Source organism: Xenopus tropicalis, chromosome 4 (genome assembly GCF_000004195.4).
Source record: "Xenopus tropicalis strain Nigerian chromosome 4, UCB_Xtro_10.0, whole genome shotgun sequence".
Classification (NCBI taxonomy): domain Eukaryota; kingdom Metazoa; phylum Chordata; class Amphibia; order Anura; family Pipidae; genus Xenopus; species Xenopus tropicalis.
In genome coordinates, this window is record NC_030680.2 from 113,581,448 (window position 1) to 113,599,549 (window position 18,102).

At 41.8% G+C, this 18,102-nt stretch overlaps 2 protein-coding genes across 3 annotated transcripts in view; both read right to left on the reverse strand.

Moving 5' to 3' along the window:
* The window catches only part of cdc73 (cell division cycle 73), a 45,340-nt gene extending 43,945 nt beyond the window's left edge, over window positions 1–1,395 (reverse strand). Inside the window, exon 1 of the mRNA NM_001016031.3 lies at window positions 1,255–1,395. Coding sequence (NP_001016031.2) covers window positions 1,255–1,385 — 131 coding nt within the window. The 5' untranslated portion in view covers window positions 1,386–1,395. The remainder of the gene's footprint in view (window positions 1–1,254) is intronic.
* A 6,616-nt stretch (window positions 1,396–8,011) lies between these two features.
* On the reverse strand, window positions 8,012–16,600 carry glrx2 (glutaredoxin 2). Of its 2 annotated transcripts, none has more exons than XM_031900091.1 (5): window positions 16,495–16,600; window positions 11,813–11,890; window positions 10,870–10,927; window positions 9,544–9,720; window positions 8,012–8,930 (listed from the first exon to the last, which is right to left on the reverse strand). In XM_031900091.1, the coding sequence occupies exons 1-5, from the start codon at window positions 16,545–16,547 to the stop codon at window positions 8,811–8,813; spliced, it is 486 nt and encodes a 161-aa protein (XP_031755951.1). In that variant the 5' UTR covers window positions 16,548–16,600; the 3' UTR covers window positions 8,012–8,810.
* Between the last annotated feature and the right edge of the window lie 1,502 nt (window positions 16,601–18,102).

Sequence of the window (18,102 nt, forward strand, 5' to 3'; positions counted from 1 at the left end):
AACCCTTTAGGGGTGTTCAATAAGTTCAATATATAAAGTATGACATTTTAAATTATATCTATTTGAAAAGTGCTATAAGGAATCGTACTGCCTGTAGCATGTATTGCCTTTATAGTCACCAATAAAAAGATGTTTAAAAAAAAAATAAAATAAAGCATTTCTATATATATTAATTTTTGAGTTCTTGTTTAAATCTGTGCTTGGGACACCTGGGTCAGGGTAGGTGGCTGCATTGTGTTGTGCTCTTTCTCCAAGGTAAAAAAAAAGTAGGGCTTTAATTCCCTGATGGGTGCCTCACATATTGGCATCCATGAGTAAATTCGCCTTTTCCAATTCCCAAATACCTAAAAATTATCCTAACTACACAAAAGGACTATGTTTTTGATAATGTGAACTTCCCCTTTAATCTGGGCTGGGGAGGACTAACTTGCATGAAAAAAGCACCTGTACAGCTTTTCAAAATCTCATTACTTTTACATACATAAAAATAATACTATTGTGTAACTGTATCCTTCTGATGTTACCTTTCTATGCAAACATGAAAGCATAAATACTATGTGTGCAGGCCAGAGATGCTGCCTGACTAAAGCTCCCACAATCCTAAGCATCTATTAAAGCTTTACACTTGCTGGGATTTGTAGTTCAGTAAGTTGTGGGGAGGCACATTTAGTCACAATGGATACATACAGACACAGATAGTAAGAGGAGGAAGGTATGGATGTACAGCATGTGTGAATAGTAATGTAACGATATAAATAAGAGGCAATGCCAGGAGTCTATTTGCCCAAGTGGGGAGAGTGTGCCATACACATATAGTCAGTAGTGATTTCAGGGACTTTGTGCAGCTCTCAGCAGCACTTGGGCAGAATAAGGTTGTCCTGGGATTCTGGGAGTTGTAGTACAGTGATCGCTGCCGAGTTGGGCGCTACAGAAACCTATGCCGAACTCCTATGGGTGGGATTCTACTTTTGCTCATAAACGGCAGCTGCCACAGTCCCTCAAAACTTCGACAGAATTTGGGGATGCTGGGAGCTGTAGTTGCACAGGCACCACGAGTTACAGGTTGGAGTTACCTGGATAAATCTGTCTGTGCTTGGCCCGGGGCCAGTGCAGTGTGTGTGTGTGTGTGTGTGTGTGTGTGTGTGTGTGTGTGTGTGTGTATGTGTGTGTGTGTGTTGCACATGCCTAGTGAGCACCCAAACAGGGGAAGGACAGAATGACAGCGATTGCTCCCCGCTTCTGCGCCATACTCACCCCCAAATGACATAGTTGGTCTTAACATTCTTGGGCCAGGAGAACTCCCCGAAGATAACCTCATCTCCTTTCACATTGATCTCCTTCTTTTGGATGTTGTACTGACGCAGAACGCTCAGCACGTCCGCCATCTTCTTCTTCTCCTCCTCCGCCTCCTCACTACTCCCGAGGATGCGTACAACCTACTGGTGGTGTTGCTTAAGCGAAAGCCTGTTCCGACAACAGCAAGGACCCAGGAGGGCCAAGCTGCCCTATGTAATGCCTGCTCAGATCTCACACAGGACCAAAGAGCCAAGCGAGCCGGAACCATCTACAACAAGGACGCAAACGCGAGAGGTGTCCCAGGAAATGCCTGCTCAGAATGCAGGCCATACGCATGCGCAAAAGCAATCCATCTCTTGCATGTTGGTATGCCCGTCTGTAGGTATTGGTAACTAGGTAGTGTAAACAACTCTGCCAGTTTGTGAAAACCAAACGGTGTATTTGTTTTGGGCCTCCAGTATTATTGGGTGCAATGGGTAAAATCTGGGGGTAAAAGCAAAATAGAAGTATTATTTGATCAACAAGGGCACATTAAAAAAAGAAAATCATTCTTTTTAAAATGAAATTCTTATTTAACAATTGCACCTTATTTCCATGTATATACTTTTTATGCCTAGGAGTATGGGATGTGCAAAAGATATAGCAATTAGGGTAGGGATGTGCAAAATGACTAAAAATTATATTTATAGAAATGTGCATAGCAAGAGAATGGCAGCTGGTATGGGGTGATGTACTGTTGTTTTATATTCCCACCACAACAGAACAAATTAAGATCAATCAATTATTTAACCTATTTGATCATCTTACTGCAAGTTTTTAAGGACAATTAAAGGTAGAACTTCATGTTTGTAGATATACAGGCCGGTATTTGTGGCAAGGCCATGAAGATTAGGCCTAGGGCAGCACACATTCAGGGCCGGCATGCCGCCCAAGCCACACATGAAGTTTACTTACATGCAGGGCACTGGGGATTATGCACGGGAGGTTTCCATGCACCCTGTCCCCTGTGCGCCAGATGTAGGACGCGACCCTGTGGGAGGGGTGGGGGGAAGCTGAGGATGCTAGCCTCTGAGTGCCTAAAGAGAAATCCAGTCCTGTAGATATAATTACAGTTTCTTGTACAATTGTTTCATGCCATACAATACATGGCTTCAGAGAACACCCCTACATACTTTCTGGATCCTCTACTGCAGTGTTCCCCAACCAGTGGCTCCTGAGCAACATGTTGCTCCCAAACCCCTTGGATGTTGCTCCCAGTGTCCTCAAAGCAGGTGCTTATTTTTTAATTCCTGACTTGGAGGCTGTCAGTCTACATAGGGGCTACCAAATAACCAGTCACAGCCCTTATTTGCTATCCCCAAGTACATTTTTCATGCTTGTGTTGCTCCCCAACTCTTTTTATATTTGAATGTGACTCATAGGTAAAAGAGGTTGTGTACCTGCTCTACTGAGTGAGTATGCGTAAACAAGGAAGTAAAGGCCATGTTATAGGCGCTGCGCCCAAATGTATTAAATCCTTTTTCTTATCCATCTTGTTGCTTGAATGACAAGACTAGTACAATGCAGCCAATGTTAGTTGTAAAGCATTTGAGTTAGTGGCAAAAGTCCCTTTTTTAACAAATGTTTTAAGTATATCATAAGATAATATTTATCAGTGTTGGTAAACCATGATCCAATACAATTTGCCGTGTTATCTTCCTGTTTTGCTACCTACTTAGATATATGCCTTACCAGGGCTTCTCTGAACTAAAATGCACCCCTCTAAAGCCATTACTCAGAAAAAATAAATTGTGCCTCTTATGCCACTAGGAGGAAACATCAGTGACTTTGAGAGTAGACAGCTGACTGGAGCATGTTTGTCAGGAGTCACATCACATTATACTATATGCTAAGGGGAATGTATGGAAAGATATTATCAGATGGGACAGGTGTTGCATACCTATCAATCCATATTAGCATTAGTTAGGCTTGAAAGACTAAACAACCTGGGGTTTATGTATGAATCAGAAATTCCACAAGTGGTAGCTGGCAAGGTTATAAGGAGGTATGCAGTGACCCAGTAGCAGTGCATTAAAGAGACACCAGAAATAAAACTTTTTTTTATTTCTATCATAACATTGTCTTTCAATGTATTCATAATTTTGCCATAAAAATATTTGCCTGATGCCTTTACATTACCTATCTGACCCCCCATGTTCCTCTATGAGGGGGCTGCCATATTTTTGCAGCGGGAGTCCCTTAGCATTAGAAGCTGTAACTGACAGGCTGAGAAGGGACAGTCAGGTTGGCAATACAGTCAGGTTTAGGGACTTCAAGTAAAATGTACTTACAAAAGCAGAACTATCAGGGAAAAATGATCAACATGACTTATAGGTAATTTTTAGTTGACATCAGTATTTTAAAGAGTAGCCCCCGCAATCACAGAGGGGCCAGTATGGCCCAGGGTGACCCATACACATGTGATATTATGGGTCACCTGCAATCTTGTGCGTTGGGGGCTGGATTTTTTTCCCCTCAAGTTATGCCCCTGCTTCTTTAAAGGGGTTGTTCACCTTTGAGTTAACTTTTAGTATGACGTGAGAGTAATATTCTGAGACAAATTGAAATTGGTCTTCTTTTTTATTTTTTGTTGCTTTTGAATTATTCAGCTTTTCTTCAGTGGCTCTCCGGTTTGAATTTCAGCAGCTGTGGGGTTGCTGGGGTCCAAAATACCTTAGCAACCAGAGAGTGGTTTCAGTGTGACACTGGAATATGATTAATAGAGATCCTGAATAGAAAGATAAGTAATAAAAAGTAACAATAACATTGTAGCCTCACAGAGCAATAGTTTTTTGGCTGCTGGGGTCAATGATCCTCATTTGAAAGCTGGAAAGAGTTAGAAGAAGGAGGCAAATAATTAAAAACCTATAAAAATTAAGTAATGAAGACTAATTGCAAAGTTGCTTGGAATTGACCATTTTATAATACTAAAGGTTAACTTAAAGGTGAACCACCCCTTTAACAGGCAAAATATTCAGAGCTACAGTTAGCTTTGTCTATTTAAATGAATATATACATGTGTGTATTTATATACAATGTAAGCATTGCTTTTGTAAGTATGTGCGTATAATGGACAGTCAGAAAGTTTTTCTTTCTTTACATAACATGGGTCAGTAATGCTGGAGGATAACATGGAAATGTTTAAAACTGAGTAACTATATCATTTGTGAGGATTTTTTTTTACCACCACATCGTCTATTGCATTTTGAAAAAATATTGATATTTTTGAAAATCCACATAATATGTAATTATTAAGTGAGAGAAGACAGAGAAAAAATATTGAAGAAACAGAGACGGGATATAATAAGATCATATAAGAACATGAAGCAATTGTCAATGTGAAAACTGTGACTTTTTTGAATTGTCACACAAAAAACAGCATTAAAGCATCAAAGCAAAAGAATCCTACAGGAAAGGGACATCTGCCATTGACTTCTACATGATCTCGGCAAGTTTTAGCTGGCGAATTGTCGGATTCAGATACTTACCTGTTTGGACGCATAGTAAATCTTAGAAAAGTCTAAACTTTTTTTCTGCGACTAAAATCGCTAAAAATCCAAATCGGGTAAAAAAAAAATACAATGGTTAGTAAATGGCCCTTTTAATGTGCATTTTTATTTATGAATAATTCCCCCTGAAGGGTTAAGAATTTCTAAAACCATTAATACTATACCCTCTATTTCAGGTACAGGAATGGGATCCCTTATCCGGAAGCCCATTATCAAGAAAGTTCAGAATTACGGAAAGGCCATCTCTCACAGACTCCATTATAAGTAAATAATTCTAATTTTTAAAAATGATTACCTTTTTCTCTGTAATAATAAAACAGTATTTGATCTTAAGATATAATTAATCCTTATTGGAGGCAAAACAAGCCTATTGGGTTTAGTTAATATTTAAATGATTTTTAGATTTTTAGCAGACTTAAGTTATGGAGATCCAAATTACCGAAAGATCCCTTATCTGGAAAACCCCAGGTCCCGTGCATTCTGAATAACAAGTCCCATACCTGTACCATATGCACCACTTCAAGAGGTGCTGTTCCTTTCACTTTGCTCCCCTCAGAGGCAGGAATACTAAGCTACTATTCTGTTGTGTTATAATTGTTATACTGTGACCATCAAGCTTTACATAAGGTACATATGAGAGTAGGTCCAAATCTGTTGTATCTACCCCAAAGCTGGGAAGAGAATATGTCATGCCAGTATTGTTCAAAATTTGAACCCTACTTTATGTAACTGTGTGACTCCATGCACTTATTCAGGGTTCTCCTATAACACACTGCTTGTGATGGGTAATCCAGCCTGTAGGTCAGCCTTATACCAATGCTGTTTAGACCAATGCTGTGTGTCCAGATCATCTAGCATTCCAAGTAATGTCTCAAGAGCCTGCTAATTCATTTTTACAAATTAGACTTCTCAGCTATATTTCCAGTACATGCCATTTCATCCATTCTCTAACTAGATGCAAAGGGGTTTCTGCAAAGTGACTTTTATGCAGGGTCAGGTTATTCACCTTCATTTTTGCTGATAAGCCTGCAGAAGGGTTTATTGCTGAGTTGCCTGAAGACCATTTCACTGGTTCATTGCAAGATATTTCTGCTGATTCACCTAAAGAAGTTTATGAAATGTCCCTGAATAGATTTTTGTTGATTCACCTAAAGGTTTAGGTGACTTGTACATTTTTAAAATGTTAGTTAAGACATTTTCTGTTTTTTTTGTTTTTTTTTTTTAAATGTGCCTGCAGATTCACAAGTCTGCCTGCAGATGTCCCTAGAGAGTTGCCTATTTTTTTTATGACCCTGTTCCTGTTTGTACTTCCTCCTTCTAAAGCATGAATACCTTATTTCTGTTTTGACTTATAATTTAATATGACATTTAATTTGTTATACACCAGCTTCTTTATTTAGACTTTTTATCAATTATTTTTATTCCCTTATTTACCTTTTATACATATATTAGGGGGTCCTTGTCCTGGGAGTGCATTTGCCGATCAAATAAGAAAACGCTGGCAATAAAAATAGGTATATACACACAGGTAAAAGATGCTTGAAAATATAATTGGCAAACATTTATGCTTTGTTTTTAATTTTATGAATAATAGGTCAGTATTAGTTCACAATGAATTTGCTATTCTGAAAGTCCACGGGATGACTAGAGCAACCACAGATGCTGGTCCTGGACCAATAGATTGGTAGTTTGTTGTTTCTCTTTGATGCTAGCATGCCGATATCCAGCTGTCTCCACCTGTTGATTATCTGTTGAAATGTCAAGGGTGTAGGGGCCATTCTCCCTTCTCGGTTTCTCTTGCCATCTTTTAGAGTATTAATAATTAAATAAATCTTCGCTAACACTAGTGGATGTGGGAATGTTTTCCCACCTGCAATAAAGTGAATCACTGGTGGGAAAAAATATACTGCACTCCTTTTTTCTGAAGTTGCCAAAGTTTCTTTGAGAGGCAATTTCAGGTGACTTCTCGAAAACCAAATAGTAGTGTATGTTTTCTCTCCAGCAATTCAGTTTATTGCTGGTGGGAAAGCATTTTGTGGGCGACTAATCTCTCTGTATGTCAGTACCCCTTACTGGGTTGGGTAATAGATAACTGAATGCTGGAATAAATCCATTCTATGTCAAGTTTGATGGTTCACTGTGTGTGCTATAAAAAAAGTCTACGGGCACACCTAAAGCTGGCCATACACGCACCGATAATATTGTACGAAACCTCGTTTCGTATGATATTCGGTGCGTGTATGGCATGTTGGCGAGTCGACCGATATCGCAGGAAGCTGCTGATATCGGTCGACTCGCCGATCGGACCAGTTAAAAGATTTTGATCGGGTGCCATAGAAGGCGCCTGACCAAAATCTGCCGTCAGGGCTGAATCGGCAGAAGGAGGTAGAAATCCTATTGTTTCTACCTCCTTATCTGCTGTTTCAGCCCTGAACGGTATGTGGCGGATCTGACGATGTTTCGTCAGATCGCCACGTGTTTGGCCACCTTAAGCCTCTAGGATAACTGTAGCCTCGTGCACGATCCTCTGGGGAGATGGCATACCCCCAAATAGTGCAAAGATGATTAGGTACCAGCACTTCAAGGCAGTTGCAGTGGGGAGCAAGTCCCTTGTGATTATTGTGTCAAAGATCAAACAATCAGGGGTGTTGCTGGTTAGTCCATGCACTTGACAGATTGGTCTCTTGTGCCAAGGGGGAATTTGTGGCTGACAGTCTGAGCAAATATTCTCTTATTTGAAGACTTTGGCAGGCCAGAGAAGGAGTTAAGAAGTTTTGTCCTGCTGCCAGATGTGAAGATAACTAAACCCCTTACACTGACAGGAAGGGTCACTGGAGATATCCGATTTCTAAGTATCCTTTGCAATCACATTATTTTCCCATACACATTCAGCAGAAAATATTAACATGCATTGCTGTACAGGGGGTGCTGCCATGCTGGTAAGGAAACCTCATCTACTGAAAACCAATCTGCGATGGCTAAATAATCAAATAGTGGAATAATTGCACAGCTTACCTAGTAATCAGTATACCCTGGTATTACTCAGGAAGAAATGCCATACAACCCAGATGTTTGCTTGTTTTTACATTCTATAGCTATTCAATATTTTGTACCAAGTCCATGTACACTGGCCTGCTGAATAAGCAGCTTTACAAGTTAAACAGACATATTGGAACACATTTTAATTAAATTTAAAAATATCCATACATTGAAAAACATTTTCTAACTGTTGAATAAATAATATTAGTTACAAGTCATTGATAGCTTTAGCTTCTTTTTTGGTAACTTTGAAAAAGAAGCTCAGGTGCCAAGAATAGAAAGGGATTCTGGGAATTAAAGGTGACTGGCTGAAAGGAAGTGTGGATGAGCCAACTACTGAAACAGGGATGGCAAGATCATTGGGACAAGAAAAATGGGAATTTTGACAGAGCAAGGTAATGTTAATTTTAAACCGGACTTTTATAGTTACGTTTTTACTATTAAAAAAAGGACAAAATCACTGGGGTTGCCAATATGTTAGTCACCCCTGACTCCACGGTGAATAAAATCACCAACTTTACCTGGGCAGAGATTCAGTGCTCCCTGGTATGCTCACAGGTATGCCCTGTTCCCACTTGGGTGGCACATGGACTTCTGTACCGTGCCTATGCCCAACTAGAAGCAGTGCCGAGGATACCTGGGTATAATGACAATGGTGGAAATGTTTTTCAGGCTGTTGAATTATTTAAGGAGGAGCTGTGGCCCAGAGTAATAGGTTAGCAAGTATAGTCAGGGTGCCTAACAAATTGGCATTTATCAATGATTTTAACTGTCCTTTTTTTTTTTGTAGAAGTATATATCAGTTGCTTTTATTTGGCTCATTTTTGGCAGTGGGTGCCCATTAAATCAACCATACAGGCACATGTTGTTGATTCAGTACATCCAGTTCTCCTGAGCTGATGTAGATCTTGAAGCTGTTCTAGTTCACTATGTTGCAGCACTGAGATTACACTCTTGAACCAATTTCAGTAACTTGCCCTCCCTTTCAAGATTACGTGTGTCAGTGCCACCTCCAATACATTTGCCATTAACATACACCTGGGGGACCTGAAAGCAAAAAATAAATACAAGTTACCAATAAAAGAACTGTAGATGACAATGATATTCAATGTATAAAAGTACTGTATAGGGATTTACACGACTGTGACACCTGAGCTCAATACTAGTAAGTATATCTAGTGACTATACCATTTCTCCATCCCTCTCTCATTGCTGGCCTATGGTGAAGCTAAATATTTACTAATTAGCTTTCCTAGCGCTTAGCTATTGTGCGTGGCAAACGGATTACAGAGGATTGTTTTAGCTTCTTGGTCTACCTAGAAGAAATGCATTTATGCCTATTTTGTTGATAATATCTCATAACTGGGGGTATTTGAGTTAGTAACTCACTCACTTGGGAATGTTCCTAAAATATTCCATATATGCTATTGCAGACAGGGAGGATTTCACTTCATATGCACTGTCCTCTACTTTGTTGCTGGCTCCAACTCAGTAGGTATAAATATTCCTTAGCCACACATGCCTTGTAAGTAAATGTATGTTTTACAATATAATGGGAAGAGTCATAGGTGGAATTATTTGTATCCAAAATGCAGATGGCACTTCACAGTCAGTTCATGGAGGTAACACCCACATATTTGTGACAGTGTGCATTACTCACAGTCCTAATTCCACTTAGTTGCTGAAGTGCCACTTGCATCTGTCTTCCATTCTCTAGTTCATCCAGTTCAACTGCCGTGTACTGCACATCTATATTTTTGAAGGCCTCTTTTGCCATTACACAGTAAGGACAGGTGGTTTTTGAGAATATCACTACACAGTTTTCTGCAATTGTGTTCTGGAATAACGAAATGAAAGGATTAAGATTTACAAAGTACTGTGTGTAATACTATTACAATGAATGCGTAGTGGAACAGACAAGATAAGAAGATTATCATCCTTGTGCATCACTTCTACTTAATATCCCAGACTGCTACAAATGCATTCCTTATCCCCATATTAGTATTGTCTGCTTCCAGAGCTCACACTGCATGGCATATTCTAGCTTAACGCAGTCTACACAACCATATAATCACCTGACTCATTCATACTTCTTAACGAGGAGCCATTTTTAAATGCAACCTTCCATTATTTCATAAATTCCAGTGGAGTCATTCATAAACCGTAGCAATATTGATTTCTATACTTGTCTGAAATGAGGCTTTATACTGTTATGGAATCAGGGTAAAAAGACACATGGGCCAAAATGGATGGTAATATTCTATATACAGTTTTTCAGCAGTCAGCTGACTACAAGATCATTCTGAACATCTATGCAGCCCTTTAGCTGATACCCACCCATACTGATGTGATCAGTTGATCAGGTTTGCTATCATGCTTAATTAAAAGCAGATGCCAATAAGAAAATAATCTCAGTCCAAGCCAGCCAGTGCCAGATCACTGTGCTGCTCAGATAGACTGACATTATCTGCTTATGTGAGGAAACTGCATTTCTGCTGTAAAATATGACTCGTCCATGAACAAGATGCAAACAATTCATCTATTTCTGAATTGGCACAAGAACAGCTGCTAGTTCAAGAACATTGAACTATGGACATTATAATGCTGTAACAAGATAAAGAAATAATGAGAATATCCAGAAGTGGATAGTGAGGCTAAAAAGATATGTATTCACCCTACGTTCAAGCAAAAACATTTTTTAACAATAAGTATGACAATAAGTTAGTAGATTATAATAAACATAATCCAAAAAGTAATTCAGTCTTAAGTTTCCACCTTGTGAAAAGCTTTAATGAAGGGAAATTGCTCCCCATGATCCTCTTTTATACAGTGTAACACTTGCTATAATAGGCAAAAGTGACTTGTGGTTTAAACGCTGATCCTAAAACCTAGTATCGGTGTTTCCCAGAAAAAAACTGTTAAGAATCATTGCTTTACCAGGGCAAAAACTATGCAGAAGTCAAATAAAACAAAAAAAAAAAGTTACCTTTATTATATCAGTGGCTTCTGTCTCAGATACCTCTTTTGTAGAACTGATTCCCATTCTAAAATAAATAGCAAATACACAATGTTACTATAACTATAAATATTATTTGGTTATATTTTTTGCAGACGTAACATAAGTGCAAAAAGCATTCCCAGGCTCTTTTGCTTGAAGAGTAAGAAAGAGGGGTTTCCATCAGTGGAGCCTGGGTGCCAAAATGTTAATGTGCCCATACACGTGAAGATCCGCTCGCTTGGCGAAGTCGCAAAGCGAGCGCATCTTCACCCAATATCCTCACCTAAGGGTGGGCGATATTGGCGAACATGTAGGCTAATTCGATGGGGCAGTCGGTTCGGGGACCGCATCAACGAGTAGATGCAGTCCCCGATCCGACTAAATCTTTTAACCCGGCCAGATATCGGTCAGGCATGCCCCTCGTTCCTGCCCCTACACGGCCCGATAAGCTGCTGAATCGGTCCAAGGGACTGATATCGGCAGCTACAATTGGCCCATGTATGGCCACCTTTAGGACCCCCTAGTGACTGTAACCTCTTACCTGAAACCCCTGGCCGATGCTCCTTTTAGGACAATTAAGAGAAAACAGCACTGGCCAGGGTGTATGCAGGTGAGCATTCATTCTTCAGTCTCCGTACATGTGCAGTATAGTGAAAAGCTCAATTTTTTACTCAACTGCGCATGCATCGGCTCTGGGATTCTGAAGAAGAAGACAGAAAGAAGAAGAACTCTCACTCGTATATACCCCGGCCGGAACAGTTTTCTCCTAACAGGAACACCGGCCTGGGGTGTCAGGTATGCGATTACAATCACTGGGTAGTGCTTAACATTTTGGCACCCCCAGTGATGTAGCCTTTCCTTCTCTTTTAATAATTACATACACATTAGTTGAGATGATGATTAGCAATTCCATAGATAAAAACAAACTTACTTTGTTGCAAGCAAAGTAGAGAATTTGTTCAGCAAATGGCAAAATGTGGCCTCATTCAGTTTTAAATAGTTCTGTTTCCTGCAGCAGAAACACACAGTTACACAAAGGAAAAAAAAATAAATTGTTGCCAGCTAACTGATAATTCTCCATCCTGTATCACACACACACTGAATATTGTACGTAGGTATTGTATCATATTGGTACATGTAACACAGGCAACATGTATTGTGCCTGTTTGCAGTGGGCAGGCCAGAGAGGGGGAGTGGATGAATCCCCCAGGCACAAAGCAAGCATAAGGGCCACGGCACATGGGGAGATTAGTCACCCACGACAAATCTACCCGATATGACATCCCACCGGCAAGAATATAAATCACCGGTGGATGTCCATAGGGGTAGCATCAGGAAAGCCCGGTCTGGGATTCAAAGTAGGCTCTGGCATTCAGTTACACAGAGGCCCAAACAGCCCCCCGCCAGCCCATTAAATAGTGACTTTTTATGGCAGGTAACCCCAACCGTGAGCCTCATTTAAATGGAAAGTTTTGGAGTGAAACACAAGCATGAAAAATATTCTTGGAGGTGTCAATGATAGTTGCTATTTGATAGCCCCTATGTTAACTGGAAGCCTACAGAAGCCTCTGTTTGGCAATTACAGTGGATTTTTATGCAACCAAAACCTGCCTCCTAACCAGGAATTCATAAATGAGCACCTACTTTGAGGCCTCTGGGAGCAACATCCAAAGGGTTGGAGAACAACATGTTGCTCACAAGCCACTGGTTGGGGACCACTGGTCTATGGCATCTTACAGCAGCCCATCTGGCATGTGCCAGAACCCACAGATTGCCAGACTGGGCCTGGCATGGTAGTGACTAGTGATGTGTGGGTCGAGAAATACTCTAACCCTAACCCGCCCACTCCCAACCCGGCTTCCTCCCTCTATTTAAAGACTTGCGCCTGCCCCCACCCCACAATGATGTCACAAAAGGGGGCATGGCCTGTAAATTAAAGAGCTGGAAGAGGAAGCCGGCAGTGTAAGGTTGCAGACGGGGAGGGTGAGTATAAACACTCAACCAAAATCTGCCTGCAACCCGCAGTTGATGTGGCAAGGTTAGCCCGAACCTGCCCGACCCATGGGTAACGGGCCGGCCTGCACATCACTAGTACTGACCATGAGGGCACTGGGTTAGAAAGCCCTGTACTTATTGACGGCACCTTTTCTGGGAAAATATACTTTCTTACCTATGAATATCTTGGCATCAAGTGTCATTTATTCTGAGGGGGCCAGTTAAATACCACGGCATGGCTAACTCTACTTACTGCTAGCTTTACACTATCCCTACACTCTTGGTCCTCTTTTTTTCTAGCGATACAAAAATATATTGCATGCAACACAGCTTTATGAGTAAAAGTGTATATTCATGAAGATGAACATAAAAGCAGAGCTGCGAGGCAGTGTGTAGCTGTGCTGCCTAATGTTAGAACCTTCCCTAATCCAAACCATGGAAATGTGTGTGTGAGTGAGGCAATTATATTTATATTTCAGTGTATTCAGATTTTTCTATTAGAACTGAAGAACTGTAGTCATTTAGAATACATGGTGTTTCTGGTTATATAGCTTAGTGAGTCATGGACACATCCCATTTCTAGGCACAGATTATAACAAGTATGCAATTCACAGGATATTTGTGGCTCCTGCATAATATAAAAATGTTGTAGGCAACAATATTACTCATTTTCCCAACCCTAATTATAACATGGCAGTGATGGACAAAATAATCTTCCAGACACAATATGTAAGGAAACCTCGCACTATGTCCTAGGGTGCACAGTAAATCTATCAAATTATATTGTATAGTATTAAGGACACAAAAGAAAAGAACTGGCACACCTAGGAGGTAAGCTAAATTTTAGCTTACCTCCTAGGTGTGCCAGTTCTTTTCTTTTGTGTCCTTAATACTATACAAAATAATCTTCCAGGGCACTGTAGCATATTGTTCTAAAAGGAGTTACTAGAGCCAGTGTTGGACTGGGCCAGCGGGAATCCAGGAAAAAACCCAGTGGGCCCCACCTGCCTAGGTCTGCTCCCTGTCCTGAACTTCTGCCGCATCAGTAAGGCGATGTGATGCGCTCTCAGGGGGGGGTGCAGGTGTAGAACATGTGTTCAGGATGCACCACTGGGGTAGAGGCCCTTGGGGGACACCCCAGGTGACCCTGACTAGAGCTAATAGTTTAGACTATTGTGAATAATCAATATACCATCTCCTGATGATTAGTAGGAAGGCACTGTATGTTCTTTTTGCTATACAATATTTTCAACATATTAACCCCTTGCCTGCTATAGATCTTTGATCTTGCCATGTGTTGCTACATATTGTGGGATATAAGCAGAGATCAAAGAATCAAAGCAAATTCTGTAGCCTCAGCAGCCAGGTCCCCACTTGAAGTAACATGGGTGCTGAAGGGGTTAAATGACTTCCCATGTAGCACAGTGGGCAAGTGCTCAGGCTATCTGACAATCTGATTTTCATGGCGGCAGGGCCGCTGCTGGCCAAATGGGTGCCCTAAGCAGAAATTTACTTTTGTGCCCCCTCCCCCAAATATTACGGAAGTGCCCCCAATAGAAAGTGCCCCCATACACAGTGCCCCAATTGCCCCCATAGATAGTACCCCCCATAGACAGTAGCCCCCACACAGAGTGCCCCCAATTGCCCTTAGACAGTGCCCCCAATAGAAAGTGCCCCCATACACAGTGCCCCAATTGCCCCCATAAACAGTGCCCTAATAGAAAGTGCCCCATACACAGTGCCCCCAATTGCCCCCATAAACAGTGCCCCCAATTGCCCCATAGACAGTAGCCCCCACACACAGTGCCCCCAATTGCCCCCATACAGACCAAGTCATCGTCGGCAGCTCCTTCTCTCTTATGCCGCGGCAACAGGCACTTCTATAAGGTTGCGCCTCGTCGCTAACGTGTGACGTCATACGCACGGGCGAACCCTTATAAAAAGGCCTGACGCTGCCACATAAGAGAGAAGGAGCTGCCGACGATGACTTGGTCTGTTGGTGCGCAGACTGCACACTCTGCATATACATAGCGGCGGTACTGGGCAGGGCCGGTCTTACCAACTGCGGGCCCAATTGGAACAATTTTTGCGGGGCCCCCTTAGTAGATTGTGAATTATGCTTAGTGCAGAGGATTCCCTATGTTGCCATAGTTTATGGTTTTTTAGGCTGTACCTGCTGAATTGTGCTTAATACAGGCACAACTCCCAATATTTTAAAAATGTAAATAGGGACATTTGCCATGCCCATGGAAAGAATGCAATTTGCCCTTCAGTGTACTCCCATTCCCAGACTCACCCAACACTAGCAGAACAGAGCAGCACTGAGCAGTGTTCATGTGGCTATCATATGGAGCAAATTTAGGGGGCTGTTCCTGCTGAATTGTGCTTAGTACAAGGGAATCCCTATGCTGCCATAGTTTTATGGTATCTCTCTGTACAGGCTATGAGCAAACTTAGGGGGCTGTTCCTGCTGAACTTTGCTTAGTACAGGGGAATCCCTATGCTGCCATAGTTTTATGGTATCGCTCTGTACAAGCTATGAGCAAACTTAGGCGGCTGTTCCTGCTGAATTGTGCTTAGTACAGGGGAATCCCTATGTGCCATAGTTTTATGGTATCTCTCTGTACAGGCTATGAGCAAACTTAGGGGGCTGTTCCTGCTGAACTGTGCTTAGTACAGGGGAATCCCTATGCTGCCATAGTTTTATGGTATCTCTTTGTACAGGCTATGAGCAAACTTAGGGGGCTGTTCCTGCTGAACTGTGCTTAGTACAGGGGAATCCCTATGCTGCCATAGTTTTATGGTATCTCTTTGTACAGGCTATGAGCAAACTTAGGGGGCTGTTCCTGCTGAATTGTGCTTAGTACAAGGGAATCCCTATGCTACCATAGTTTTATGGTATCGCTCTGTACAGGCTACGAGCAAACTTAGGGGGCTGTTCCTGCTGAACTGTGCTTAGTACAGGGGAATCTTAATGCTGCCATAGTTTTCACATACAATATTTGTTGTGGCCATAAAGTGTCCGGGTCCCATTGTGTCTCCCAGTTTATTGCAGTTATATAACGAATATGCTGCTGGGGAACATAATTAAATGGTAAAGGCGAGCAGCCTACATATAGCAGATGCTCTCAGGCAAAAATGTCAGTCATTTGGACTTCATACATTACAAGCAGCGTGACTGCTGGTTTATATACAAAATTATCTTAGCAACAGCTTGAATCATTACCTGCAGCTGCTCCGGGCTCATTTATCCCCAAAAAGCATGTCCCCAGACTTCTAGCTACAAATACCCCCGCACTCCATTGAAAAAGAAGTAGCCTTAACTCCCCCGTCTCTCCCTCCCTTCCACCCGCACGGACTTCTAGTTACATGTACCTCTGATCCAGCAACACCAGAGAACTCCTTCCCCCTGTGAAGAGTTAATAAGTCCCAGGATAACGGACAGAGAAGGATTTCCCAGAAGGAAGACAAAGCATTTGTTCAGGCATTAGCAATCAATCCCCCAGACAGATCCCACATCTCCTATACAGAAAAATGCGGCAGTGAGCGCTCCCAGGCTGCGCTGTATTGTGATACGCGGCTGTGCGTAACTTAGCGGCAGCGCAATGTGCCACTCACCTACCCTTGGCTGCCTGCAGTAGTGGCACCGACCGGCTCAGCACATGCCACATCTCTCACACACCCAACTGTCCTTCCGCAGTGTCATATCCCAGCATGCTTTAGGAGGGCAGGCCTTCTACTAGTTAAAGAGACAGTACCGATCTCTGAACAAATATCAGCCTAGAAGGATAAGCTGCATTTGCATTACAAATGCCCACTTTTATGGGCATATATGAGGCTATATATGCTGTCTGAATGCAACAATTACATTCAAAACCCAATAAATTTACTTACAGCTTTCCTTTAGCGAGTCGGTCAGAAAATAATGGGTTGGCAGGAAACAGTGTGGGCTTGATGGCATAACTATATATACAGCAGATCCCGAAGTCGCAAGAGGGACCTGGACCGTGGGGTCTGCTGCACCTTAATCCACCCACCCCAGCCCCTTTCCTACTTTAAATATAGTAGTGCCATCAGGGAAGTGTTTTAGGGCCACGACAAATCTCCGTTGTCGCGGGCGACTAATCTCCCCGCAATGCCATCCCAATGGCATACGCAGCGCCGTAATTTGCTGAAGTCACCAAAGTTTCCTCTCAAGGCAACTTTGGCAAATCGCGGCGCCGCAAATGCCATCCCACCAGCGATTTACATTCTAGCCAAATGGGATGGCATTGTGGGGAGATTAGTCGCCTGCAACAAAGAATTGTCGCGCAGCGATTAATCTCCCCATGTGTCACTGCCCTTAGAGAGATTGCAAAAAAGGTGTGCTGTATGGGCGGTTCTCTCTGGATCACAGTTGTTTTATTTATTTAACATTAAGTCCAGGGACAGCTTTCAGGGTGAAAACACACAGAGCTGCTAGAATAGACAATTACTGATAACAGTCTCTTCATGTGTTTTAGCAGAGGAAATTCTCAGTATTGTATATGGCAAGGTATTTTTTGGCATTTAGTTGCCAGGAAAAAGTAGCTGCTACTAGTAGCTGTGTGTCTTCACCTTCAATGTAGTTATCCCCACCCCTTTCCCTCAAACAAAGAGTCTTAAAGTGGCCATACACGTAGCAATTCCAATCTTTCATGCGACCATCGTTCCAACCCTCCACTGACATTCAGGGCTGAATTGTCAGATATGTTTGGTAGAAACAAAATAAATTCTACTTCCACCTGCCGATTCAGCCCTGAATGTCAGCCTGCTTACTTCTACATTTTGTAAGTAGTTTTATTTTTAGCAGAAATTTTATATTAAACGATGTTATACTATTTGGCGTTTTTTCCTCTTTCTGTTTGAACTGTGGATTCGCCTACATCTAACCTTTTTCTCCCGCTGTAGAGCTTGATTTCATCGCCTTCCGGTGAGCCTTTAGAGTTACTGCACACAGTGGTGGATATATTAATATTTATCATTCACAATACGGTGATTGGCTTTGTTAGTTGAACAAAGGTTTAAAACATTATTACACTATTAGTTGTTTTGTTTCATTTTATATATGCGCTCCCTTCACACTTTTCTGGACACGTTTGAGACCCGGTCAAAGGGGTTATTTTCGTAAGAGGAGCAGCAGCATCACAGCCATTACAGCACTTCACTGGAACTTTATTTTGAGCGCTGAGGATTTGGGTATTGTAT